This window comes from Gallus gallus, chromosome 15 (genome assembly GCF_016699485.2).
Source record: "Gallus gallus isolate bGalGal1 chromosome 15, bGalGal1.mat.broiler.GRCg7b, whole genome shotgun sequence".
Lineage (NCBI taxonomy): Eukaryota > Metazoa > Chordata > Aves > Galliformes > Phasianidae > Gallus > Gallus gallus.
Window position 1 is genome coordinate 11,225,757 of NC_052546.1, and position 27,683 is coordinate 11,253,439.

Sequence of the window (27,683 nt, forward strand, 5' to 3'; positions counted from 1 at the left end):
CCCTGGCCACGTCCCTTTGCCCAGTGCCACCTCGGATGCTGGGATGATTCCCCATTGCTGGCCACCAGCTGCAGCCCGAGGGGTGATTAAACTCAATTAACAGAGGAAAGGGAACAAATGTTGATAGGGCATCGGTGGGGCGTTCATCTGGGGGTATGGAAGGATGGGGTGCTGCGAGACCCAGCCTCCCCAGAGCTGCTGGGAGTGCTGAGGAGGTTAATTTTCTCTAATGGCACTTAATGATTTTCAGGAGGCAACCGCTAAATCCCGCTTCCTAATCCCATTAGCGCTCGGGGATGGCAATTAGTGTTTAGGAGGCAGCTTCATTTCGCCCTGCCCTGCAGCAGCTGAACACGGAGCGGTGCTGCAGCCTGGGTGCTTTTCCTGCCATGGAGAAGGGCCTTCGTGGGCTCTTATCAGCTAATTCTCATTTTATGGCTGTGTGCGTTCTGGGGCAGTTTCTCTTAATGTCATCACTTTCACCACGTCCCCCTCCTCCGTGCTCTCTGCAGGGGGCAATTCCTCCTGACCTCAGCCGTGAGGATCACTGAAGTGGAGCTTTTGGCTCCAAATGGTTTTTCCCGGCTTCACACTCGTGCTTTCAGCACATTAACCTCCTCATTACTGCAGGCGTAGCCCCACACCGCCTCTTCGCAGACCCCTACCTGGTGGGACCCAGCCCAGGGGCTGTCCCCACTGGGGACGGGTTGATGTCCTCTGGGGTGACCACAGCACGACCCCGGGCTCAGCTCCGTCCCCGCGAGCGCTGTGGCTGCTGCCTCCCTTTCTATGATAGCTGATGCATTTGCTCATGTTTTGTTTCAGAGCTTGTTTCTAGGGTTTAATCTGTTCTGTACGCCGGAGCCTTCTGCAGCAGGGGTTAAACTCGGGGAGCTTACAGCCTCCAGCTGCTGACCGTAACTCTGGGGCATGGAACATTACTCCTTGAAAGATCCCCTGGCTTCCATAAATCCACAATCCATAAACATCTCATGATTGGTCTTGAAACGGAAACCAAACATTTAGAGTGGCTGATAATATAATGCCCATTTAATACCTCATGAGTTCCACGGGCCATTTACATCTTTCACGGATAGTTAATGATTATTCATCAGCAAGAAGGCGAAAAAAAAAGCCCCAAACACCAAACACCAAACCCAACCTCAGAAAGCAAACAGACTGTGGAAGGTCTTAAAGAAGACGTTATCTGGGGAGCAAAAGTTGGGATGGTTCAAAGGGTGCGTGGGAGCCCGGGTTAACCCCTGCAGGTGTGTGGAGGAGTGGGGTTTGAAGGGAACAAGGTTGGGAATTGCACTGAGGGCATTTGTGGAGATGGGGTTGGGTGTGCTGGTGGGAAAGGCGGCCTGGGGACGGGCACCTCGCTGCCCCGTGGGCATTGGGGTTGGGTTTGGATGCTGTTTTTTCACAATCTGGGTGATGCTGTCTGGAATGGTGACCCTTTGCCTTGTCTTTGTGCCATTTCCAGCTCTAACCTTCTCCTGCTGCTCATTTCTGTAGCACCTGGCACTATCCATTGCTCACATCTGGCACCTCTGCTGTGGGTGGTTGCTTCTCCATCCTGTCTAATAGAAAACCCTCTGAGCATGGTGCATCTCCCGTGTCCCTTGCTCTTCCCTTTCACTTTGCCTTCCCCAGGCACTGTCTCTGCCCTGGGCAGCCCCGCTGGGAGTGATCAGTTCTTCAATGAGGGCAAAAACATCCCCTCAAGAGAGCTGTGCTGTGCTGTGCTGTGAGCACTCTTTTCAGAAGGCGCTGCTCAACATTGTTGGCTGAGCATCTGCAAACTCATCCTGGAGCTGGAGCAGCCGCGTTGCCCCAGTGTCGGCCACGCAGCCCTCAGGAAAAAGAGGATCCCTACATGCCTGGATCCATGCTGGCTCAACCATGGCCGTTTGTAGGGTGGGCTGAGGTGGGGCACCCAGGCAGGAACCTGAGAGCAGAGGGCTCCCACCCACTGCCCGCTGTTGGGCCGCCCCTCGTTAACCAGCTCAGCAGTGGGTCGTTCATCCTGCTGTCCTGCAGCCTTTGCCATAATGATGTTTTCCCCTCATATCAACCCCAATCACTGCTCTTACCAAGCAGATCAATTATTTCCTGCTCTACATGGGCTGCACTGAGGCAGCTCTTGTCTGGCACTGCTTCTTCCAGCCTTGGCGATGCGTGTGGGCTCGTGGTGATGGGGATGAGCATCAGTGACCCTCCCAGAGTGTACACACAGCCCCTAGGCAGTATCTTAAGGGTTGTGTTTTCCTTCCTGTACGCTGCCTGAAAACGCAGGGACCATCCCAGCCCAGGTGCAGCAGGGAGAGCGCTGCAGAATGGGGACTGGGAGAGCCAAACGAGCAGCATCCCTGTTTCCAAATAGCCCTCCTGATTAATCTCTGTGCTTTGGTGGTGAGTCAGTGGAGCCGTGCACAGGTTCTGGATCACCTCCAGCCTTCTCAAAGCACGGCTCGCACACCGTGCCCTGACAGTGATGGGTTGCCTCCGTCCCGAGCTGGCTCTGTGCTGCCATCATCCCACTGCTCCGGGCTCTGCTTCTCCTTAGGTATGTCATTAATGTTAATTACTGCTGCGGCACTCCATCAAGAGGAGCGGGAGCTTTCACATGCTTGGAGGAGAAACTTCTCACCGTGTCCTTTAGCGAGGAGCCCAGCTGCCTCTCACCACTCAGCGAGCAGTGAGCGTGGTGATGCATTTAGATGGGGATTGGTGTTGGGGTGGGGGGAGGTGCAGGGCTCCCACTGCCGGCAGTGTGGTGAGGTGTTGGGGTGGGAGAAGGGCACAGTGCTGCAGGAGATGTCCCACCCAGAGCTGGGCCATCAGCTGGGAGGTCAGGCTCCGGCTGATCGTGGAATCATAGAACAGCTGGGGTTGGGAGGGACCTTACAGAGCATCCGTTTCCAACCCCCAGGGGATGTGTGCCCCCCCACCAGATCAGGCTGCCCAGGACCCCATCCAGCCTGGCCTTGATCCCCTCCGGGGGCACCCACAGCTTCTCTGGTCTCCTCCTTTTCTCCCAGCTGCGGCTTTGCAGGGATGATGAGAAGCATCTCCCACATCCTCTTCTTTATGTGCCCCAAGTTATGGGTGAGCTCACTTTCCCTCCAACATTGTGGTCATCCCAATGTGGGCAATGCATGGACCAGGGGCTCTGCTGGCTTCCCGGGTAGTTAAAAGGAGGAAGCAGAGCTGACGAGGATCTCAGGCTCCCCCCAGAATCACAGTTTGCTCTGAGTTCTCCTCTACTTCTCCTTTGGAACGGAGCTCCCCCAGGCTCACCATGCTCACAGCGTGCATCAGCTCATTGCACCCCAGGGCAGCCCATGAAGGAGAACTTCCCGTAGCCTTGTCTGAGATGAAAGGTTTGCAGCACCATAATTAGCTTAATGAACCTCTGCCTAGGGCTCTCCAGGCACGTGCAGCCTGTGCTTCCCCTCTGGTGGTGTGGATTGTGGGGAATTGCCTCCAAAAATGGGAGCACGCGTGGAGCCGTGCGGCACACTGCTCTGCCTCGGGATGGAGAAGGTCCACTGTGAGCTCCCCGTCCCCTCAGGGCTCACCGTGTGCTTTTCAGTGGTTAGTGCAGAGGTGACCATGCTGGGAAACGGAGCCAGCATCCCTCTTCGAGCCACCCCCGAGCAGGGAGGAAAACCTCAAATCCTATCACCCCACCTATTTCTTTTACCAATTCAGGGGCTCCATCACCTGTCCCTGTCCTCACCCTTCCCCACGTTGGCTGCTTGAGTCCACCTGCCATCCTTGTGCGCTCCTCAGAGGAACATCAGGAGGAAACGAAGGAAGCAGAGGTGCCTAACGAGCAGCAGGACCTGCAGGCAATGAGCTCCTCGCCTCCTCCCCGCAGCGCCCTCACCGCAGAGCGCACATCCCAGGGGATGGCGCGGGGCTGCAGCTCCCTTCAAAGAGCCTCCGAGCGCCGTCAATTGCAGCCGCGCTAAAAAGTTCTGCTTTGTGCTCCAGAAAGAGAATAATAGATCGGTGAGAGCCCAACCTCAGAACGCAGCCGTCCTGGGGAAGCGGGGACGGGCACTTGGATCAATATTTCACCGCTGGCTTTGATATGGGAACCCGCTTTTCCTGCGGCCGGAGCAGGGGGCTGTGGTTGCCTCTTGCTGTAATGAGGATAAATGTAACATCTGGTTTGGGTTTGATTTGGGAGATGTCAAGGCAGTATTGCTCAGTGCTGTGCTGTGTGAGATGGAGCCTTTCTGCTCAGCAGCACACCGCCTTTCCCTACGCCTCGGTGTTGGGCATGCAGGCGGCTCGCTTTGCGCCAGCATCCGGGAACGGAGCAGAAGGGGCACTTCCTCCTGGCATTTTTGCCATTAGCTCAAGTCTGCGGGCTTTCCCCCTTCTTACAGCCATTCCCCCACCGTTCTGCTGGGCCAGAGGTGGCTGTGTGCCACGCAGAGCTCCTTGCACTGATTTAATACAGAATATCGCGCGCTTAAGGCAGTCAAAAGGCCATCAATCTTCGGGGCTGAATCCCGACCGCCGCAACCCAGACGGCCGCAGCCTTTAATCCTTTGCGGAGAGCTGACCGAAATGCTGATGATTTCTTTCTATTTTTTTTTTTTAATGCTTCACCCTCCTTCCCCTCCTTTAAAAGCAGCGCCGGCGCTGATAATTGGAGTGTGCTGGAGAGGAGCGGAGCGGTGAATAACACCCAGGTGCAGGGGCGCATCACCTGCTCCTGCAAATTGCCTCTTTTTAATCTTTCTATTAAGGCAATGACGGCGGCAGGCTGACAACACATGCCTGCAGAGCAGGTACTCAGCCCGCTTGTTTATCCACCTATTATCCGTGCAGGTTGTATTTGGCAGCGGGGCACGGGGAGCCGTGGGGCGAGCAGCCCCACTCCTTTCCCTTGTTGGGTTGGCCGTGGTTCTCCACCTGTGAGGAGGCAGGAGGGCGGTGCGTGGTGTGCATCACACGTTGAATATTTCCTTTCCCATCGGTGTGCATTGATGCTCCCTTTGTTGGGATGCGCAGATCCCATCCCCAGCCCCACACACAGCTGTCAGCGCTGCCGAGCGCCATTACGTGCCTTTTGTCCCACGTCTGCTCCTGATTGTCACCGTTGCCTGAAACCCTCTATTTCTCTTTCTGATGAGCTTTTGAGTGATTTTGCATAGCGGGTGGGGACGGGCCCTTGGGGTGGATTGACACCTGAAGGGATTTGCATGGAGCATCTCGCACTGCCGCGCTCTTTTTATGTTTCCCTTTTAGAAAATGATCGTCGGTTTAGCAAAACCTTGCATGAAATGGCATCTCTGATGGGGACGTGTGCTGTTCTGTGTGCTGGTGGTAGGGATAGCTGGCAGCCCCGGTGCTGCTATGGGTCAGAGTTTGGGTTGGAGGGGGTCACATGCCCAAAGAGGTTGTGGATGACCCATCCCTGGAGGCATTCAAGGCCAGGCTGATGTGGCTCTGGGCAGCCTGGTCTGCTGGTTGGTGACCCTGCACATAGCAGGGGGTTGGAACTGGATGAGCATTGCGGTCCTTTTCAACCCAGGCCATTCTGTGATTCTATATATGGCCTGTGGCATAAATGGGTACAGTGAGGGGGGAAACAAAGGTTTGGAGGCAATTATTCTCAGAAAGAGAGGTGATACATTGGCACAGCTGCCCAGGGAGTGCTGGGGTCACTGTCCCTGCTGGTGTGCCAGAACAGTGGGGATGTGGCATTGAGGGTCAGTGGGCATGGTAGGGGTGGGCTTGGGGATCCTACAAGTCTTCTCCATGATTCTATGAGCTGGCAAAGGAAATTGGTGTTGTGTTTGGATTTGGGGTTTTCCTCCCAGTTTGGGACTGGCTGAAGGAGTGGGCTCTTGTCCCCATGCAGCACATGGGGGTGATGCAGTGCTGTCACTCTAGTGCTACTCCTCAAGTTTCCTGGGCTTCGAGCCTGGAGGGGGGGCTCTTGGTGCTCCTGTTTGCTTTACAGAAGGCTTAGGAAAAAAAATATGTAATAAGTGGGCTATCACAAGCTCCCCAGCGCAGGTCAAGGCTCATTTCAGTGGTCACCCAGCTGTGACTGCAGGACGCTGCTCTCCACACTGTGACGTTGGATGCTATCGCTGCCATCTAAATAGCCCTCACCGGGCTCTGCAGAGCTCTGCTGCACTGTCCATCCTGCCGCCGTGCCTTCTCCATACCATCACCTTATAGGGTTCTTATAGGGGTTGCCTTACCCCTCCTCCCATACGGGGTTGCAGGTGGGGCTGGGTTAGCACAGCCGTAGGTGCATCAACCCCAAAGGCAGCCTGCATCCTGCACCCCACTCTCACAGAATCCTAGTTAGCCCCAGTGAGGACCTGGGGCAGCGTCCCCATGCAGCTGGCTGTGGGGCTCTGTGCGCCCTCCTTTGGGGTTGGGTTGCTGTTAAGCTCCTTGCCCTGTGCTGCACACAGCAGTGTCCCGGCTTCTGCTGTCACAGGGAGTGGAGTTTATGGTAAACAAGCAGCAGCCAGAAGGGAGCTGCTCCGTATCCTCAGCACGCTGCTTCCAGCCCGCAAAGGTCGGTCTGTCTGTCTGTCTGTCAAGCTGTCAGCTTCCCAGGGGACACCTGTCCCCGTGAACCTTTCTGGGGGGAGGGATGCTCCAGCAGCAGCATCCCACTCCCCTCCTCGGGAGCAGCAAACCTCCCCTCCCCGTCCCCTCTTTTAGGATGGAGAATGGGACCGGTGCTGTGGTGACCCTCTCCAGCTGGGTGGTGGGGTCAGGGCTTTGTGCGTGTTTATTATTATTATTAATTCCTTTTTTTTCTGAAGAAACAGGGAGTGAGAGAGAAAAATCTCTCTCTGTCCAAAATCACTCATCCTTCCTAATAACGAAAGCTGTCACCAGCCCTGCTTGGTGAGGAAATGATGCTCTCGGTAAATATTTGGTCTGGAACTGATTTATGGGTGGAAAAAAATGAGATTAGTGGTTAATCACAGCGCTGGAGGAAATGCTTTGGGATGGGCTGGGGGGAGCCGCACTGGGGGCTTCAGCAGAAACCTGCTGGTTGTGCCATGGGTGTGCATGGGGAGGTTGGGTTGGGTTGGGGTGCAGGGGTTGGGATGGGATGGAGGGGTTGGGATGGGGAGCAGGGGTCAGACTGGCTCTGGGGGCCACTGAACTCCCCCTCATCCTGTTGGTTTGTGGATTTGCTTGAAGGGATGGGGTTTTAGGATGGGATGGGTGCAAGGCATGACTGGCATCAACAATGGGGCTGCCGTGCACCGCATTGCTGCAGGCAGTCTCCTGCCCTGTGCACCCAAAGAAGTTATTACAGGGACCCTAAAGACAGCAGCGGCTTTTCCTGTGCAAGGAAACAATTAGCTTATTAGAGGGTGGGTTAATTTTCATATGCTAACGCGGGCTGGCAAGTGCAGAGTGCTCATTTCCTACCAATTGGCAGAGCCAGATGCCCGGGTGCTCCGGTCAGCACTGCTGGAGCAAGGGCAGAGCAAGACCTGGAGCGGGTGGAAAAGCATGTGGGTGTTTGGGGTCTGTGGCTGGTGAGCATGAAGGGGAAAGTTCCTAGAGAGCAGTGCAGGGGTTTATGCCCCCCCTACAGCACTGCATGGCATGGTATGCCATTGCACGGTGCAATGTGGCATGGCACAGCATGGCATGGTGCGGCATTTCCTGGCACTGCACAGCACAGCATGGTGTTGCACAACACTTCTTGGCATTGCACAGTGCAACATGCCATTGCACAGCGTTTCTTGGCATTGCACAGTGCATCGTGGCATTGCACAACGTTGAATGGTGCTCGGTTGGGCTCTGGGGCCAGATGCTGCGGGTTTCCCTGCTGGGCTGCAGCTGGATGCACCCAGCTGCTGCTGCAGAGGTGCCACAATTCATTCCACTCCCACGTTGTTTTCGGTCTAATTAGGATTATAACAATATAGCCAGGAAAGAAACACAGTGGATTGAAGAAAAGGCTGTAATTTGGCTGCACATTGATGCTAACCATACTGTTGGCTCATACGCTGTGATGTTAGGCATACAGGACATCCCCTATCCACATCCAGGAGTGTTTCTTGATAACAGGGCTATTGCTCAAAAAGGGACTTTCTATCCCATATCCACTGAAGGGGCTGAGCTGCCTTTCCCAGTGTCTGGTTTCCCCAACCAGCACAGCACAAATCCCTGGGGTCTCGTGGAAAGGTTTCTGAAGACTCGTGTTATTGGATCACCAATCCATGCAGGCAGGCTGGAGTGGGAAATCTGAAACGTATGGTTTAGTTTTTACATAGTCCTGTCTGTAGCCAGGATCTGGGTGATGCTGGCTTTGATCCTTGTGGGTCCCTTCCAATCTGGGGTCTCCTCTCCTCTCCTCTCCTCTCCTCTCCTCTCCTCTCCTCTCCTCTCCTCTCCTCTCCTCTCCTCTCCTCTCCTCTCCTCTCCTCTCCTCTCCTCTCCTCTCCTCTCCTCTCCTCTCCTCTCCTCTCCTCTCCTCTCCTCTCCTCTCCTCTCCTCTCCTCTCCTCTCCTCTCCTCTCCTCTCCTCTCCTCTCCTCTCCTCTCCTCTCCTCTCCTCTCCTCTCCTCTCCTCTCCTCCTGTCCCAACCCATCCCATCCCTATTTGTATCCTTATCCTATTGTATCCCATCCCTATTTCTATTCTGTCCCATCCTTGGGATTTGTGCCTTCAGGTCACTGATGTCTGACACATCCTTGTGTTGTTGTGTTGAGCAGGGTGGGGGCTGACAGTGGTTTTGGACCCACTGATCCTTTGCAGTTGGGTTTTGTGGATGGCGGAGCTCTCGAATGCAGTGTTTTCCTTAACATTTCACAGAGATTGCCTTTTTTGTTGATGGCAGGGAGGGATTGAAACTTCTCACGGTGCTGTGGGTCCTATTACCCCACAAACCTGTGGGGCAGCACGGTGTCCCCCTCTGTGAGAATTGCTTCCTGGGTGCATGGCGGGGGAAACCCCCAGGCTTCCTCACGCCTTACTCCCCTCTCCTCCTTCCTCTCCCAGAACGAAGAAGAAGAACAAGCCCCTCAACCTCAAGATCCACAACAGCGTGGGCAGCTGTGAGAACATCCCTGCGCAGCGCTCACCACTGCTCTCAGAGCGCTCCCTGCGGTCCTTCTTTGTGGGGTATCCTCCGTTCCTGCCCTCCACGCCTCCCGTCCACACCGAAGCCACCTTCTCTGCAAGTGAGTCGCAGCCGGGGGAGACGTGGGGGGCACCAGGGATGCAAACCTGAATACGTGTGTCTGTATGTGTGCCAAAAGACTTGTAAAAGACTTGCTTTTGCCACGCAAAAGCAATTGGATTGACGATGGCATTGCAGTATTGCTGGTGTCAAGGTAAGGGCAGGAGGTTGGCCACTTTGATTTGGAAAATCCCCGGGCTTTCCCTGTGCTACGTTTTGCTGCTTGGGAAGGGTTCTCAAGGGCTCCTTTGTGGTTGCAGCCATTGCTTTGCCTCTGTGCATGGATGCTGGGGTTGGATGTTGGGGTTGAGTGCTTGAATTGAGTGTTGGAGTTGGGTGTTGAGGTTGGGTGCCTGTGTTGGGGTTGGGCACCTGCTGATGCCAAGCCCGATGCAAAGCCATGGAGCTGGAGCTCAGCAGCTGATCACAGCCCTTGTTTTCTGGTGTACCTCAATTCATTCTGTAGGACTGGAAGGTGTTAGCAACCAGGTGTGATGCTCAGCCCCCCGCAACGGTGGCTTTTCTCTTTGCCCTGTATCTCACGCTGGATGCATGCATACAGGACCTTGTATGTGGGAAATTTCAAAGACATTGCAATTTCATGGAATCACAGAACGATTTGGGTTGGAAGGGACCTTAAAGACCATCCAGATCCATTTCTTTCTCACTCCCCTCCTTCACCCCTATCAGCTGCCATTTGGTGCGAGGACACATCTGGTGTCCTCTTGCCCCCACTTCCTTGGTGCTGGGCACAACGGGAGCTGGCAGCAGCTCTGAGGGCAGCGGTGCTATTTATAGGGAGATGTCCAGCTACCTGACGCTAGCTGGCATGGCCAGCAGATTTGCCTGCAGCGAGGGTATTTTTGCATCACTCTTCCCTCCGCAGCACTGCCTGAGCTCCACTTGCAGCCCTGGGTAGTGGACCAGAAACCAAGAACTAAAGCCCGCTCTGTGCAAACCGTGGCTGTGTCTGGTTGCATTAGGCTTCCTCATGCATCAGCATTGGATTACATCCCGTGGTGTGATAACCTGATGCAATGTGGCAGAGCAGGAAGGCGATACAATGAGAAGTGATGGAGTAGCAAATGACTGGCGCTGCTGGAGAGGTGTCTCCTCTCATTTCCCTCCTCTCAGCCCTTTGACTTGCTTAGTTGATGCGGATGTTCATTTTTGGAGCTTGACGTGAGCCGTGGAGAGAGGTTGATCCCTGTTGAGAGGCTTTAGCCTCAGCCGCGGTGCTCATTCCTTGTGGAGAGTATCAATGTGTCTGTTGGTTCTGTGCACTGAGCACGCTGCAGGCAAATAGGATGCAAGTCAAAAAATAAGCACAAGGCAAAAAAAAAAATCCTAATTTTCCTGGTTCTGTCACGTTTCTGCATTGTTTCTGAACCTTTGTGTTGGCTTCAAGCAGTGTCCTGGGTTTCCCTGTGCTCCTATGGCCCCAACCCTGTGGGTGATGTGGATGGGGCAGAGCAGCCCCCAGATAGCAGGCCGTGGATGGGGTGATGTTGGTGAGAAGGGTGGTGGGACAAAACCTCCAAGCAGGTATGCTGTGCTCCCACCCCATTGGTTTCGGAGCTATGGGTGCATCTTGTAGGCAGCAGCCGGGTGCTGGCTGTGGTGCTGGAGCTGCAGCAGGGTGATGGAGCACTGGGGTTTAATGGGTCTTGAAACCAGGGCTTGCTACGTTGTGGAGAGAAGATGGGTGATGGCAAACAGTGCAGAAGCATGGGTACGTGTGGGGAGGAATAAATGGCTCCAGGGCAGCCTGCTCTCCTTGCTCCAGGTGGAGAGACCACAGCACTGGGATGGAGCCTTGTGAGCCCTATGAGAAGCTCCAGGCATGCTTTGGGGACTGCGCATTGCTCCCAGCATCTCATGGGGTGCTGGGTTTTCCTATCTGTCTGTCCAAAGTCAGTACACCTACCTGTCCGGGTCCCCAGCGAGCCTGCTGTCCCCATCCCTACCCTTGAGCCACAGACATAGCTCTACAGCCAACTTCTCCATAGTATTCCTTTCAGTACTCCTCTTCCAAAGAGCGTAGTTTTAAAAACCCAGTGGGAAAAATACCACTTCCCTGCCTGACGTGGTATATATTGGTGTTGATTGTTATCTAAGCAGTAGAGCAAAGCAGTGCTGTTGCTGTTGGGTGGAGGTGCAGCCCTATGAGGCCCAAGTCTCTCAGGCTCCAGGCAGCTGTCTCCTGAGGATTTCCTTTCACCTGCTCATCTGACTGCTCACAACAGAACCATGCTCCCAGCTGAACTGTTCCCAGTCCCAGGTATGGGGTTGGGTGCTTCCTTTTTATTTGTAAACAGTGGGTTTTCCCTAATTGCAATGAATTCGCAGCTGGAACATGAAGGAGAGGCTGGCGCTGCAGAAGGACCCGTTCCTCTTAAAAATCTCAGCAGAGGGGTGAAATTCCCTTCCAGCAGGGCCAGGATGCCTAGGAATTCAAATCTGAATTGACTTTTATTAGAAGACAAAGAGTAGAAAGAAAGAAATAACTTTTGGGGTGCCCTTGAATTGTAGCTTGGCCTCAGACACGTTGAAGGAGAGAAGAATGCTTGTCTGGCAACATTCACGCTCAGGCTTAAGAACCTTCCTGAGGGTCTGCCCCCAGAGATGGATCTTGGCTGGCCTCTGTGTCCATGTGCCCCTCCACAGGGTGCTCTCCCCAGGGTTAGATTTGCAAGAGTTGCTTGCAGATGCAATTATCCTGAATGTTTCCAGCTTCTTTAGGGCGGTGAGATTATGCTGAAGGTAAAAGCAAGGAGAGCAGCAGGTGAGAGCCCACAGGCAGGGAGCTATGATGGTCCTGACCCACTGCTGGTGATGCTGCAGGGGTGGGGATGGAGGTAAAGAGTTATCTGCTCCCTCCCCTGGCGTGGTGGGCAGGGGGACACTGAGGACATTTGGATGTGGGTCTTGATGTGCAGCATCCATCCTCACTGCTCTCCTTCCAGCTGTGTCCAATCCTGCAGAAGAAAAGGAGAATCCAATGCAACCCAGTTTAACTGAACGCAGTGCCCTGCAAGTATCAGGAGGGAAAAACATGTGGTCTGTCCTCTGCAAACTGAAGCAACTTGTGAAGCATCTGTGTGCAAGGACCTTGCTAAATGCCTTCCCACAGCACACAGCAAATGCTCTTTCTGTGTCCTGGGCCATGCAGCATCCCCTGGCTCTTGTAGTGTTTCCTATCCTGGCTGCACTGAGCCTGAGAGCACAGCTTTTTCTCTGCAAGACTGATTGGCTCTGCAAGGCTCCCAATGGGAAGAAAAATAACAATTCCAGCATTTAAGTCAATTAAGTGACCAAATATGACGTTTGGGCCATATAAATAGGATTGTCATGCTGCAAAGAGGAACTGCTGTTATTATGAAGTGACTTCTGCATTTTTTAATTTTTTTTTTACCAGAAATGCTCTGGGAATAGCTCTGCCTTGGCTGCCTCGGCTGCTGTTGCTGAACTGAGGTCTTGTTTCGGCCCGCAGCACTGTGGAACATCCTTCCACCCCCAGCAGGGACAATGCAGGGACATCCCTGTGCTGCGGTGCGACACAAGCCCGTATGAACCCGAGGGATGTGGCATGTTTCGGTGCTGTGTACACTAAAGAACAAGGCATGTTGGATGCCTTTTTTAGCCTGAATTATGCAAAGGATTTATATTCTGTGCGCCCACCCGCAGATGATGCTCCCAGTGCATTTGGTGAGGGTGAGCTGAGCCCCAAGCCCATCCCTTCCCATCTGTCCCGGAGAGGCTGGAAACCCCAAATAGATGAAATCCGGGAGCTCTGGCTGCCCTTATCCATGCAGTGTGGTGCTCCAGCGTCCTCCTCCCACAGCCAGCAGGGGCCAGGAGGGCGTCACGGCCCCATCACTGCTCAGCAGCATCCCGGCCCCGTCACCTGTGACGCGCACGAGTGCCACTCAGGGACCCATCAGCAACGCTTGTCACTGCTGCGAGGTGACAGGGGCTCCTCTCCCCTTGTCCGCTGTCACTGCTGCACCGGACACAGCTGTCACCGTCCTCCCCCTCTGTCTCTGGGCACATCTGATACCCGTCAGGCATGGGCCTGACTTGAGATGAAGCGTGCTGTGCCCGTTTGCGAGCGGCTGTGGGAAGCATGGATGTTTTGGGGTGCTCTAGGTGCAGGATGGCCTCTCTGGGTACCAGCAGCCCAACTGCAGGGCTGGTGATGCCCCATGGAGGTGGATGTGCGCCCAGTATGGGGCCAGATTCTTGGGGTTCTGGAAGGGAGTGGTTTGGCTCCTCAGCTTTTCCTGTTTTCTTTTTCCTCTCTCACTGGGGGAACAAAGCGCTCTTGGTATGAATGGGGTGCAGCACAGATCCTTGCTGAAAAAGGGGTGAGGACAATGCCAAACCTGCGTGGATCCGACCCCACAGTGGCCTTTCTGTCACATTGATGGCTTGTCCCCTTTGCTCCCATCCGTGGCCACAGGGTTTTATCTTGTGAGCGCCTCTCATCCTGGGGACTTTGGGGTTTGGATGGGAGAATTTGCATCCCATCAGAAGCATCCCCACTTTCCCCTTGGGCACAGTTAAACACACTTAAACACTTAAACACACCTGAGACAAAAGGAATACCTGCTTCTCTGCATGCACAGGTGTATGGGAACTGTTGAGTCCCGGCCTGAAGCACTGATGGAGCACCTGGGGAAAGGACCCGGTCAGCCCTGGGAGCACAGGTGAAGGCAGTGCAGCTGTGTGATAGGAAGGGGTGTAGCCTGGCTGCACCTCTCTTAGACCTCATTGAAGGGCTGACTGCCACTGGGGAAGGATCTTTTTCTGGAGATCCCTCCTTGGTGGAGCTTTCCTTGTGAACCTGGAATCTTCTGATCTGTGTGAGCAATCTTCTTCCCTTCCATTATAGCACCTTTCTATCACGCCGGTCCTTCCATCATCACACCTCTGTTGTAACGCCTTTCCCATTCTACTGATCTGTCCAATTGCTACAACAGGTGAAAGGAGAGAATCACCAATTAACTTGTAAAGCCCCCAAATCCCTGGGGCCGTACCAGGTGCTGCTCCCCTCCTGCAGGCAGCAGTGCTATTGTTGGGCACGGTGCTCTGTGTGCTTCATCCCCTGTAATGGAGATAATTAACCATGAAGCATGCAGGTCTCATTTTTGTTCGGAGGTTAAACCCCCCCCCAATACACTTTAATAAATTTTGCAACGAGTGCGTTTAGGAGGTAATTAAAAGCCTGAGCCATCTTTCCGTCTCCCCTTTCCTGGGATGGCAGGATTTAATTGGGACCAGCTGAAAGTTGGTGCAAATAAATTGTGGCTGCTAAAGCAGAGCTGGTAATTGAATTTGGGAGAGGAGCTGTTCTGGCCTGTTGGCTTGGGACTGACGGGAGGGATTTTATTTGTGTCATGTGATTTACATATGGGAAAATGGCACTTAGGGGACAGAGTGCTTTGGGATTCATCCCCAGAATGCACCCACCTCGTGGAGATGTGGGTGCTGAGAGACGTGAGTCAAAAATATTGGAAATGGCAATAAAAATACAACAGGCAATGGTGTAAAATGGGCTGCAGGGACAGCAATTATCTTAATTGACTTTGTAGTCCTCAAACATCTTAATTGCTAACCGTGCCCCAGGGTTAGGAAAGACAGGGAAGGAGTGATGTGGGGCGGTTTGGAGATCCTTTATGGAGCACGGTGATGGGTTTGGGCATGGAAATGTAACCTTCAGCCCGAGCACAATTACAGCGTGCTGCTGCCCGCTATATTAAAGTGGGATCTGAGAGCAAACAGCCGCTGGCGGGGATCGCACTGCTGTGTGTTTAGCAAGGGATTTGCCCGTGCCCAGCCGATGCTGGGCTGCAGCTGTTGGATGCCCAACACTGTATCTCCCCTCCCTTGCCCAGCCGAGGTCCTGCTGCCCTTTCTCTTCCCTTTCCCCCTGCTGAAGTACACAGTGGCTGCTTTCCTTGATGATCATCTGTTTGAATAAGAGTTCACTTGGCTTCCAAGCGGCTGATGCTCAGCTTTTTTGTTCAGCTAGAAATGCAAGTGAGAGGCGTGATGTCTTACTAATAAATGAGGGCAGCGCCATTTGTGCTTCATTTTCCCTTTCTTCAAAGGTTGCTGCGCCTCCTGCCTTGCTCTCTGACCCAAGGCTGCTGGAGTGGCAGGAGCCCACTTTCCCCAGACCCAAAGCTCAATGGATCTTTTCTGGGGGGGGGGGGGGGGGGAGGAAGGAGCCTTCTAGGATATCTCTAAGTTTGGCAAAACCTTGCATTTTGGTGCCTCTGCACCTCCAGCTTTCTCCTGCATTAATCCCAACGTTTTCCCCATCTTGCTCCCTACAGATACGCTGTCAGTGCCTCGCTGGTCCCCACAGATCCCCCGCCGAGACCTGGGCAACTCCATAAAGCACAGGTATGCAGGATGGGGGCAATCAGTGGGGACATCAGAGCTATCCCTGTCCCATCCCTACTCCCCTGGGACGTGCAGCAGCCTCAGCACAGCATGTTGCATGTAATAGGCATTTCTGTGTCCCCCCATTGCACAACACCAGAGCTCTGTGTCAGGTTCCCCCTTTCTCCTGCTCAGCTGCACTGTGCCAGCAGCCCATTGAAGTCCCATTTCAGCTCAGATTTGGGTCAGATAAGGCTTGAGCTGCTATCAATAAAAGCCATGCGTTGGCCATGACCTTTCCAACCTTCAGCAAATTTCCCATTCCCAGTTTATTGCCTGTCTTGCAGGAGGCTGGAGAGCTGAAATAACCTTGGTGTGGGCTGGTTATGGATGAGTGCTGGGTCTGGGGGGGTTTCAGAACCATGGGAGGAGCATCGGGTGGGCAAAAGTTGGAAGCTGCAGGTCGTCCTCCTTGGTGCCCGCTTTGACGTCCTTTGGAGCAGGCTCTGCATAACCCAAAGGGAGACTCACGGATGTGCTCTGGCATCTTTAGAGAGGTGCTTCTGCATTTCTCTGAGTGCAGCAAAGGAACAAATCATGGCTTGGTATGCATCTGGAGGTGTTTGTGCTGTAGGAACCGCTCTCTGCCTTTTTCCCACAGGTTCTCCACCAAGTACTGGATGTCCCAGACCTGCACTGTCTGTGGGAAAGGAATGTTGTTTGGCTTAAAGTGCAAAAACTGCAAGTATGAAGCTCTGCGGGTTGCTGCTCCGGGATGGTGAATGCTGCAGTGGTGGAAAGGGGCAGGGGTTGGAGATGGGGGGGGGGGGGGGGAGACAGCATCTCCCCAGACTGAGTGGGAAAACACCCAGCATGGGGCTGAGCAGAGGTCTGAGGGACAAAAGTCTCATGGGCTTCTGCTTACCAGTGAGTGTGTGGCAACCCATCCAAACTCACCACAAAGAAGTGGGGCCATGGTGGAGAAGTCCATAAGGTCAGCAAGAGATGGACAAAGATAGCGAGGCGCACTCTAATGCCATTTGAATGCAGGGCTGCCCATCCCCGGGCAGTATCGAGCAGGAATCAGCACTTAGTGAAACTGCTGCTGGAGCCCAATTTCCTTGCTAGGGATCAGTGCTGGGAATTTGCTGATTGTCTGCTGGTAACTGAGTTAGCAGGGCTATCAAGCGATAACGATCGCTGGGGCCGCTGATTAAATGCTGATGAGTTAGCAAATGGGGATTGGAATTGGGGTGAGGAATGCAGAGTTACTGCTTGGGTCTGGGTGATGGTGAGGGTTTGTTTTCTGGAAGTGATAATAGGAACAATTCTGTTTTGTTTCTTAAAAAAAAAAAAGTGGTGATTCTTTAGCTTATTATGCCCTTGAGTGCTGAATGCCACCTGCATGCATCACCCCGTTTCTTTGGGAACCTTTCACCCTTCCCCTCTATGTAAGGGCTGGAAAATGGCCAGGATGTGCCCTGCTCCTGCTTCCCGCACTTGCTTAGAAAAGAGCAAATGCATGCCGTGCTTTTAGAAAGGATTTCTATTTGCCGACTTCTGTGTAGCACTCGGCCCAATGCTACTTTCCCCTACCCATAACAGAGCGGTAAATCAAACAAACAGAGCAAAAAAGAAGAAGAAAAAAAAAAAAAAAGCCCCCAAGCCTCAAATACCAAATTAATCTCTGCCTTTCCCTTAAGGAATGGCTTTGCAATAAAAGCCAACATGCGAGGTTCCTGAATTTTCATTACCCAGCTCATTGACTTGTAGCTGCTGCCGTTTTTCCTCCTTTGCGGATGGTTTTTGAATGCTGTTATCTTTTTTTCCCCCTTTTCCCCTGGCTCTCCCCATCCATCGGACTCTTTTCCATCCCTAATTGGGAACAAACAGGAACGTTTTGGGGCGTGGGAGCCGCTGTTGCTCTACGCGCGGCCCCAGGGTGCAGCCCTCCTGGGCTCTAGCTCTACAAGAATGTTCACCACAATGCCTACAAATGCCTTCATTATTTCAGTTCAATGTTAGAAATGTCACTCTGGGACCGTGCAGAGCTGGTCACCCGTGGGACCGTTGCGTCCCCAAGGTCCCCAGACATGCAGTGATGCCTTGGGGCCACATCCATCCCCATCCCTTACGGCTCTCTCTCTGTCTCTGCCATAGGCTCAAGTGCCACAACAAATGCACCAAAGAGGCCCCTCCGTGCCATCTGCTGATCATCCACCGCGGAGGTAAGGGCCTTTCTTCCGCTTCTGCCTCCCGGGATGCTGCCGCCAGGTAAAACTTTCAGAAGCCCCCGGGCGACTTCGGGAGCCCAACCCTCCAACTCGAGGCTCCCGAAACCGCTTTGGGCGCTCTGTGAAAATTTTACCGACCGTCTTTTCCGCTTGTAGGGAGACGAGCCGTGCGGGGCGAGGCAGATTTGCATTGCAAACCGCTTCCACCCACCCTCCCCCTGCCACCTTTTCTTTTCAGATTCCCCACCGCACGGGGTAAGTGCCAACAGGTTTCAGCCTTTTGCTTTGGAGAGCTCAGGGCGTGGGACCGGACCCTCTGCGGCGCTCGGTGCATGGGGGTCCCAGCTGTGTCCCTCCGGATGCTCTCGTAGTGCTTTTGGAGCTGCCTGTCCCGAGAGCTCATTGGAAATGCAGAGAAATTTGGAGTTGCTTGGAAATTCAGAAATTCAAAAATTCAGAAATATGGGCACGTTGGCAAGCCCGAAAGGAGATGTTCAGCTGGAGAACCCTTCCCACCTCTTTTCTTCCAGATTTTGGCCATGTGCTCCGATGGTGGAGGATGAAGGGCTGAGGCTGCTTTAGGGGAAATGTTTGCAGTGCCAGTTCCAACTTTTGCATTTAATTTTGAGCTGATGAGTGCGTTACACACCGCCCAAAGCATGCTCAGTATTTTAGTATTGGGGAAATGCATGGTGCTGGTGGCACCTTGCAAGGCAGTTTGGCGTGGAGGTGGGTGAATCCCCGAAATTGGACTGAGCACTGGAGCTGCCCACCTTCAGGGCAGTCCCTGCAGTCAACGTTTGACATGAATGCAATAACCCTCTCCCAAAGCTTCTGAAATGTCCCTGGCTGCAAGTGGGAGGCTCTGAGCCGGCTCTCTGCCCACTGCGAGGAAGAGGATGGATGGTGGCGTTGGGTGGGAAATGGCTCAAACTGGGCTCTGGTGGCAGCTGCTCTTCTCCAAACGCCTCTTTACATCGTTGGGTCTCTCTCTTTTTTTTTTTCCCCATCCCTCTCCATCCCCATTCCCTGCTCCCTTCTCCTCGCAGCACGGTTGGTGCGGACCGAGTCAGTGCCCTGTGACATCAACAACCCCCTGCGCAAGCCCCCGCGCTATTCGGACCTGCACGTCAGCCAAACGCTTCCCAAAACCAACAAGCTCAACAAGGTAAGTGTGTCACCGTGCCGCCCCATCTCCAACCCCCAGCAGCCACTGAAGTTCTTTTCCCGTGTCAATGCCCCACTCCCTCCTGTGCTTTCCAGGAGAGGATCAGGCTCCACATCTTCAAAATCTGAGTGGTTTTGTTGGGTTTTTGGCCACTGCTTCTCTGGGTCCGTTCATCACCCACGCAGGGCATCAAAGCCATAGAATCATTGAATGGCTTGGGTTGGAGGGGACTTCAAAGATCATTAAAGGAGTTCCAACCCCACGTGGGAGAAGAGCATTGGAAGGCCTTTTTATGGGAAGGAAGGAATAAAAGGCCAAGAGACCATGCCCTGTGCTTGGGGCAGGAGGGGTCCTTTGGGTTTTCCCATGGCTGCAGCATCTGCTGGGGCTCTGCAAGTCTCCAGGCACATCACAGCACCTCTATAGGATACTCTGTGTGTTTTATGCCTACCAAAATCATTTATTTTAAATGGCTCAAAAGTCACACAGGATCAGAGCTATTGCCTAAGTCGCACGTCCCTGACCCAGCCAAGCCAGCCTTGGCAATGCACCTGGCTCCCTTTCTCTATGCTACATTAATCGTAATAAACCAGCGTGGGTTTATATTAGATGAGATTTAGAGCCTGTTGCAGTCTTTACACCCTGAGCTGTTAGGAGATCCTTGGTGTAATTATCTGCCTTGCTGTTATTGTGGCTCTGGTGTGGTGCAAATGGCTTAGGGGGCACTTGGGGAGGCTGAGAGCTGCTGCAGGCGCCAACAGGAGCACAGAGGCATTTCTCTTTTTAGTGCAGGTCCTTCCAGTGATTTGTCTCATGTAGGTGTTATGCTCTTTTATTTTATTAGAGGGCACTGGGGAAGTGATTCAGCACTGGGCTGGGGCAAGGAGGGCAATCAGCACTGCACTCCTTCTGCCACTTTATCAGCTCCTTCCTCAGCTTCCCTCTAACCAGAGCGTAATGATGTATGCTATATTTTATGCTCTGAAAACTACAGATGAAACTCATTCACTCACCAAGCCATATAGCTATGTGTCCTAATACATGTGGGCATATGCAAATTCAATGAACTGTGCTCAGCTTAGGGGATGCAATGGGGCATTACTAAGGAGGATCGATAGCAACGCCTGCATCAGCAGCAGTTGGAAATGGTCCCCATGCTTCTGCTGAGGCTGTGACCCCAGCATTCCCATTCCCAGCAGGGCTTACGTGCTTCATGCATCAGGACCCCTCCTTTCTTTGATGTTTCCAAAAGTATTTCTCTAGGGATATTCCATTTTCTGTGCATTACGTAAGAATCACACTTTGTGGCATTTGGTGTTTGTTTAAACCAAGCCAAGGTTGCTGTGTGTGTCAGGATGGACAATACAGAGTGTGAGTGAGATTCCCGGGAAGCCCAGTTCATTTAAAACCTCATCAATTGGGACAAAACACCTACTGGGGAGGCTGGGGGGGGTCTTCTCATGGGTGCACGTTTCTGAAAATGGAAAATCAGAGCTTGCAGAGTGTCTCCAAAATGGGCAGCATGGATGAGGTGGGAAACTTTCTGTTTCCTTTTCAGATGCTCAGATCCTTCAGGTCCTCCTTGCTGTTTTGCTCCAGGTGGCCCTTAGTGCCTCATTTCCATGTGCCACATCACAGCTGTCCCAGCCTTGAGCAAGATCAGTTAATGAAGGGCAAGGTCATCTTGCACGAGGTGCCTTGGGATGCCCAGGCGTTGGCTGGAGAGCCTTGACTACTCCTTTAAACCTGCCAGGAATCAGCCCGTGCTCCAATTAGGGCAGTGGATTTGGGTTTACAGAGGTCAGCAGAAGCTACCAGGTCCATTACACCCATAAGGACCAAACCGTAGGAATGTGTGTCTCCAGCTTTATGGATTTGGAGTGCATCTCATCTGTGGGTGCACAGCAGAGGGGCTGGCAAGGGAGGGGTAGCCTTGGTGCAAGCTGTGAGTACACATACAGGAAAAAAAGCCAGGCTGGTGCTCCAGTTTTCTTCTAGACCTTCTCAAACTGTGGCAATGGAGTGAACCATGTCACTGCCACTTGTTCCCTGGTGTCCCCCTGTGTGGCAGCACCTTGTGGTGCCATTGTCAGCGCTGCCCTCACCCTCTCCTCTCCCCAGGACCACATCCCGGTGCCCTACCAGCCAGACTCCAGCAGCAATCCCTCCTCCACCACGTCCTCCACACCATCCTCACCGGCCCCGCCACTGCCACCCAGCGCCACGCCGCCGTCCCCACTGCACCCATCCCCACAGTGCCCGCGCCAGCAGAAGCAGTTCAACCTGCCAGGTACCAAATGTGTCCACCCACTACAGATGTTCCCCAAAACTGGGGACAATGGGAGCCCGGGCTCTGACCATCCTCAAGGTGCTCAGACACCTGCAACCAGCACAGGGCCAGTGAAACTCATTGGGTCATGTCACCTCCATGTGACCTCTCTTGGGTGGGGTGGGGTCCAGGAGGTTGGGTTCCTCCTGCATTTCCACATCCAACCTGGCCTTGAGCACCACCAGAGGTGGGGATTTATTTTGTGCTGTTTGAAGTGGAAACCACAGAAGGGCCTGGGATTTCATTGGGCTGGTGGGGATGGAGCTCCAAGCCAGATGCATGAGTGAGCAGCAGCTGGTGGGGCACAAAGCAGGACTTACCGTACTTTCATCTTCCTGTGTGGGAAGTTCAGAGCGGCCTTGGTGAGATCGTCATCTTGAGAATTAGAATTTGAGCTGGGAAATCACAACATGGTGACTTTTTTTCCCCTAGAATTACCTTTGGGTCTCCTTTGATCTTGGCTCAGGGTTGCTCAGGTCTCTCTCTGGAGCTGATGATGCTCTCTGAGGTCTCAAAGCTCAAAAGGAGAAGCTGAGAGGTTTGTCTTTGGGGTCTTGAAGGTCAGGATAAGACCAAGGCACCAAGAAGGTGCCAACCTCTGGTAGGCTTAGCAGCTCTGTATGTCTTTGTTCTTTGTGCTCATGCAAATGAGTGTCATCCAAGTGCACCAGGAGGGATGCAGCCCTGTGCTGGAAGGATGTTTCCCTAAGGCTTGACAAAAACATACATTTAGAAAAGCAGGATCAAGCAAAAACAGGGGCAACAGCTGAAAATTCACTGCTTGGTGTCTGTGGGGCGAGTCGCACCATTCACACCCCATGGGTTTTTGCTTGCAATTGAGCATCCAAATCCCACAGGCAGCATCATCTCTCTCCAAATGTTAATTACTGGTGTGAAGGAGTTGCTGATGCTGGCACAGAGCGGAGAAGTTTTAGCATGATGAGCTGCTAACCTGACCATTGTGGTGTCGTTCCCCAGCGCTGCCTGTGGGCTTGGCATTTGTACAGGCACGGAGTACAGAAGAGCTTACAATAAAATATATAAGGAGGAAATGCAGGAGGGAAAATACCTCTGCACACATTTAATATATTTAGGGAGCTGGGGAGGGAGCGTGTGCAGGATGGATTGCATTATCTCTGTTCCCACAGCAGTGTGGGCAGGAGCTGGGCTTGGGACTTGGGGTCAGACCTCATGGTAGAGGATTAGGTGCAGACCAGGTGTCAGGGTCAGTGCTTAAGCCTGCTCTCTCTTTTGCAGCCTCCCATTACTACAAGTACAAGCAGCAGTTCATTTTCCCAGGTATGTCTCCTCAGAAGTCTCTCCTATGGTGCAGAGTACTGAGATATCCCTTTGGAGATGGGCAAGGTCCACCCAACTCACCTTCATCCTTACTGAGGTTGGGTGCATGGCTGGGTTTTGCGCGGAGATGGGGTTCTGCCAAAACCCAGTATCTTGCTGCAGAACCATGCATTCTGAAGGTGCTGCAGGGCTGGGGGATGCTAATTCATACCCAGTCTGAATAGCATCAGGGCACGTCCCAAGGTTTTGGAGCTTTGCTCCCTATCCTACTCTCACTGCACTCTCTCCTCCCTAGACGTGGTACCTGAGACGCCAACCCGAGCCCCACAGGTGGTCTTGCACCCCGTCACATCCAACCCCATGTGAGTGATGTCCTTTTGGAAATGCCATTTGGGAAGGGTTTGAAAGGGTTTAATAGCTGGGGTCTTGGTCCAGGCTGGATGCCTGTTGGGGTCTGAAGGATCTTGGCTTATTTTTGGGGAAGTTGTGGGGATAGAGATGCCTTAAAGATCAGCAAGAGCTTCTCCTCACATCCCTTGGGAAGACGATGTACCTAATGTCAGTTTTCATGCTGCGGTTGTTGTGTCTTGTTTTTTTTTTTTTTTTTTTTTTTTTGACAGCCTGGAAGGAAATCCATTACTTCAAATTGAAGTGGAGCCCACGTCAGAGGTGAGATGCTGTGTGTTTTGCATGAGGAGTGAAAGGAAAAGTTCAGAAACCACAGCTGTTTAAGCCAGGGAATGGGGGCTTGGCATTTTGATGCCTTCATCACCTATACACCTCCAGATACAACTCAAAGAACTGTTTGGACTCAGCCTTGGGTTCTGTTAGCACCTGTATTTTATGTATTTCGAAGCATGTTTCATAGGAACCAGGTGATAAGCTAATTATCAGCTGGGCCTGATCCTGCCCAGTCACAGAGGGACATGGGTCTCAGTAGGCCAGCTTGGTGGTTGGACTTAGTCTTCTCCAACCTGGATGATTCTGAGATTTTGTGCTGAACCTGTGTTCCCACCCCATGCAGTGGGTCCCTTGTGGGCTTTGTGTCTGCCCTCAAGTTTATATTCAAAGGGATATTATGAGACACATTGAAAGTTTGATGTAGGGGCAGGCACGGGTTTGAGGATGTTCCTTGGCAGCATTTTCCTGTTTTGTGGCACATTGCACAGTGCAGCCCCACTGAATGCTCAGGTGTCAGAAGGGTGCTGTTCCCCACATAGCCACCTTACTGTCCCCACACAGAATGAGGAAGGCACCGAGGAGGCTCAGGAGTCAGAGGATGACTTTGAGGAGATGAACCTCTCGCTCCTCTCCGCCCGCAACTTCCCCCGCAAAGCCAGCCAGACCAGCATCTTCCTGCAGGAGTGGGACATCCCCTTTGAGCAGCTGGAGATTGGTGAGCTCATTGGCAAGGGCCGCTTTGGGCAGGTCTTCCATGGCCGCTGGCACGGGGAGGTGGCCATCCGCCTCATTGACATCGAGCGGGACAATGAGGACCAGCTGAAGGCTTTCAAGAGGGAGGTGATGGCGTATCGACAGACGCGGCATGAGAACGTGGTGCTCTTCATGGGAGCCTGCATGAGCCCTCCCCACCTTGCCATCATCACCAGGTGAGACCCAGCGTCATGATCTTGTCAGGTTTTCATCCCAAAATGTTTTCTCTTGTGGTCAATTTCTCATGAAGGTGCTGAGAGGTAAAGCTGGCCAGTCTCCCAGATGGCTCAATCTCCATCCCTAAAGAGACAAATTCCAGCTAGACATGCCAGTGTCTGTCCCTAAAGGGATGGATGTCCTCCACTTGCCTATGCCAGCATCCAGCCCTACAGGGATCTCCTCTCTTTCCAGTGATGAGCCTCCCAAGATGTATCTCCTGTAGAAGTGGAACCTGGTGGTTTGTTCTCATCAGAAAGAGCTCAGTGTGGTGCTTGCTCTGGGATGGGATCGGCAGCTTCTGTTTCCACAGGGCTTTTGCATGGTCCCTGGGTCTGTGTGTGATTGAGAGATGCATGAAGCATTGAAGCATGCGAAGCACCAATCAGCAGGTTTTGTGAATAACTTGGTGTTATGAGAATGGATGGTTTGGGCATATGAAGGATTAACAGAGTGCAACTGTGGTGCCAAATCATCCACGGAAAGGCAGAGGGACAGCAGAAGTGGAGAAAACTGAGTACATTCAAGGGCTCCAAGGGGCTGGAGCTCATTCATGGGAACTCCTCAATCCCAAGACCTTGCAAGATGAGTTATGGTCTACCGGAGCATTTCCTTTCTTTCCCAAAGTATTTGCTCCCATGATACACTGATAATTGTGTATGGGACTCACAGTGAGCTTGGGATGGGGCCAGGGGAGGGAGATGCCACCTTTGGCACAGACACGGAGGCACTGCTGGAGAAATGTTTTGAATTACCCCTCGTCTCCTGCTCACCGAGGCCTAACATGACAGCATGTAAAATACATTTCTCTCTGAATATTCAGCTATTTCCCTCACCTCCAGCCTACGTGTGCTGCTGCAGGGCTTGCTGTGGTGCTGCTCAGAGAAGTTTTCCCAAGGTGAAATTGAATTTCCAGAAAGTCTGTGTTGCTGTATCAAAGCAGCCAGCCCTTTGCTGGGCTTTTCAGTCCTATTCAATCCCAGAAATGGAGTGTTATGTATCTATGTATGTATATTTTAGCTCTGAAGTGTTTTCTATCCTAATACCTCTTTATATAAAACCACTCAGGTGCTGTTTTTGACAGTTTGACAAAATAAATGTGTGCGCCGCAGTGGCTTGATGCATTAATATTAGGGCTGAAAAGCACACTGCTCAGCTTTCTTTTCTTCCTCACCTGCACTCGGTCCTTTGTAAGGTCTAAGTACGGTGTTATATGATTACCTGGAATACAGCTTGGGCTCGCGGCATCTCAGTACTGCATGCTCACAGTCCCAATGATCTCTGCTTTATGAACGTCTCCTTATCCTTATCCAGTGTTGTTTGCTGGAATAGCAGATATAACAGATAACACAGCCTTGGAGGCTCTTCTGTAATAGTGAAGGGCAGAGCTGACAGCTGGGCACTGCAGTGAGGAGGGCAATGCGACATGAGCTGGACAAGGAGTGGTCCAGGATACCAGGAGTTGTCCAGGGTGCTGAGAGTGTTCTGGGATGCGGGGGGTGGTGGGGAAACTGCAGCATTAACCATTGCTTCAGCCCTGAGATGTATCCTTGAATGTTAGGGAAAGGGAGAGATTCGGCTGCTGGTGGGAATTCAGTGGTGGTTTGCACGGTGGTGGCTCCGCCAGAGCTGCTAATGGATTTTCTCTTGGGTAATGAGCGGTGGGGACAGTTAGCATTCATCTTAATTAATCTTGAGCACGAGCGATGGGAGCCGTAGTGCTGCAAGATGAGCGTGGAGCTGCGGGAAGCAGCCCTGCAGCCCTCGGCTGGCTGCGAAACAGAGAGTGAGAACCCACATTTCAGTGCTTGTGGACCCTTTCTGAATGCAGGGGTGGGGCTGAGCACTTTGGTATGTGGGGTTTCTTGGGACACCAAGGAGATGGCTGAAGAACATTATGATTTAACCTGATAAGAGCTATGTAAGGAGGAGTAATTTGTTGAAGGTTCCTTTCAACAGAGGACCTCTGAGTTCTTCTGCTGCAGATGGAGCATCTCCAGCATACTCTGTAGCTGGTCCCTGTGGGTGCTGAGGATGAAAAGAGAGGTTGAGAGTATCTAGAGTTGGGGTGAGAACAGGGATGTGCCGAACCCTGCTTGGTCTGGGACCAAATAGAAAAGGAATGAAAGGGTTTGTGATCGCAATGATTGCCTGGGCTGCGGGGACAAAGGGGCAGCAACGCAACACCTGGGAGCTCTGCACTCAAAGACCCAATAATTCTGCACTAAGGGAATAAGGGGAGCTCTTCTCCTCCTGACATTTACATCCCGGCTCAGCTGCACAGGATCTGGGGCTTGTAGAACTTAATGCTTAGGGAGCTGGGGATGAATATTTAACGGGATGCGAAGGACTGGGTTCTCTCTCTCGGGTGCAAGGCTTTGCCTCTCATGAACCTCCCCACGCTTGAGTCCCCCAACACCAGCTTTGGCAAACTGCCTCCTTCCCTTTTCTGTTGTTTTTCTCCTCTGGCTTCTGCCACCTTTCGCTTTCCATAGCATTTAGAGTAATGAAGCTCGTAGATCATATAATAAATAGGTATTGACTTCTTGCCACTGGATGGTTCAGAATGGATTGACCCGTGGGAATACACTTCTTCTCAATCAATAAGAGGCCATCAGGCTGGATAAATCTTGATAACGACTGACAAAGGGAAAGTCAATATGTGTATTAATATATACATTAAGTGAGCATATATCTTCTGCCCGCAGACAGGGATGCTCAATGGCAGTGCTGGGAGAAACTGAAATACCCAGAGAGGGGAGGGACTGGGGATGGGATAGGCACCGGTGTGTGGTGTCTGTGGTGCTTTGTGCTGGAATGAGAGATGCGGCACTCAGGGGCCGCTTGTTTGCTGCAGATGAGCCACTGGGGACAGGGGCTGCTTTGCATTCCCCTGCCTTGGAGCTGCTTTGCAAGCAGCTGTAGCAGAGCTCGTCTCCTCTGCCACTATCTCCTTGAAATAAAAATGCATGGAGTTTGCTTTTTCTAAATAACTGGCTGCTTCCCAAGGCGTGATGGGCTTGGAGGCACCTTGTGGAGAGGCTGCTCTCCCTCCTCCTCCTCCCCCCCCAGCCTTACTCTGTAGCATAGAGGAGGAAAATACAGCTGTGTCTGTCACTCCCATCCCAGGACAGTAGGGAGGATGCAATCGGGACGAGCACAGCAGTGCATATTCACAGCTCCCTGCTAACTTTGCTCTACACAGAGCATGCTTGGGCAGTTTGGCTGTGGGGCTGAAGCCTTGCTGATGGTGCCTAGCTCCTTGCTGCCAGAGCTCTGGGAGGTGTTAGCATGGAAACAAGTGTTTCCTGGCTGATAAAGCCAAGGAGAGCCTGGCTGTGCAGTCCTAGTAGGTTTCACATAGGAGCTGGATTTTGTCCTGGGGATTTTTTCCCCCCCAAGTGATGCTCTGGG

At 52.8% G+C, this 27,683-nt stretch overlaps 1 protein-coding gene across 3 annotated transcripts in view; it reads left to right on the forward strand.

Annotated features, from left to right (window-relative positions):
* The window catches only part of KSR2 (kinase suppressor of ras 2), a 51,145-nt gene that overhangs the window by 9,047 nt on the left and 14,415 nt on the right, over positions 1 to 27,683 (forward strand). For 2 of the 3 annotated variants that reach the window (XM_015294882.4, XM_015294883.4), the window contains exons 5-15: positions 9,019 to 9,200; positions 15,541 to 15,610; positions 16,251 to 16,334; positions 17,750 to 17,817; positions 17,980 to 18,078; positions 18,873 to 18,991; positions 21,113 to 21,281; positions 22,578 to 22,619; positions 22,915 to 22,981; positions 23,240 to 23,288; positions 23,862 to 24,229. In XM_015294882.4, coding sequence (XP_015150368.2) covers positions 9,019 to 9,200; positions 15,541 to 15,610; positions 16,251 to 16,334; positions 17,750 to 17,817; positions 17,980 to 18,078; positions 18,873 to 18,991; positions 21,113 to 21,281; positions 22,578 to 22,619; positions 22,915 to 22,981; positions 23,240 to 23,288; positions 23,862 to 24,229 — 1,317 coding nt within the window. The remainder of the gene's footprint in view (positions 1 to 9,018; positions 9,201 to 15,540; positions 15,611 to 16,250; positions 16,335 to 17,749; positions 17,818 to 17,979; positions 18,079 to 18,872; positions 18,992 to 21,112; positions 21,282 to 22,577; positions 22,620 to 22,914; positions 22,982 to 23,239; positions 23,289 to 23,861; positions 24,230 to 27,683) is intronic. The other variant, XM_015294884.4, reaches the window with a different exon arrangement.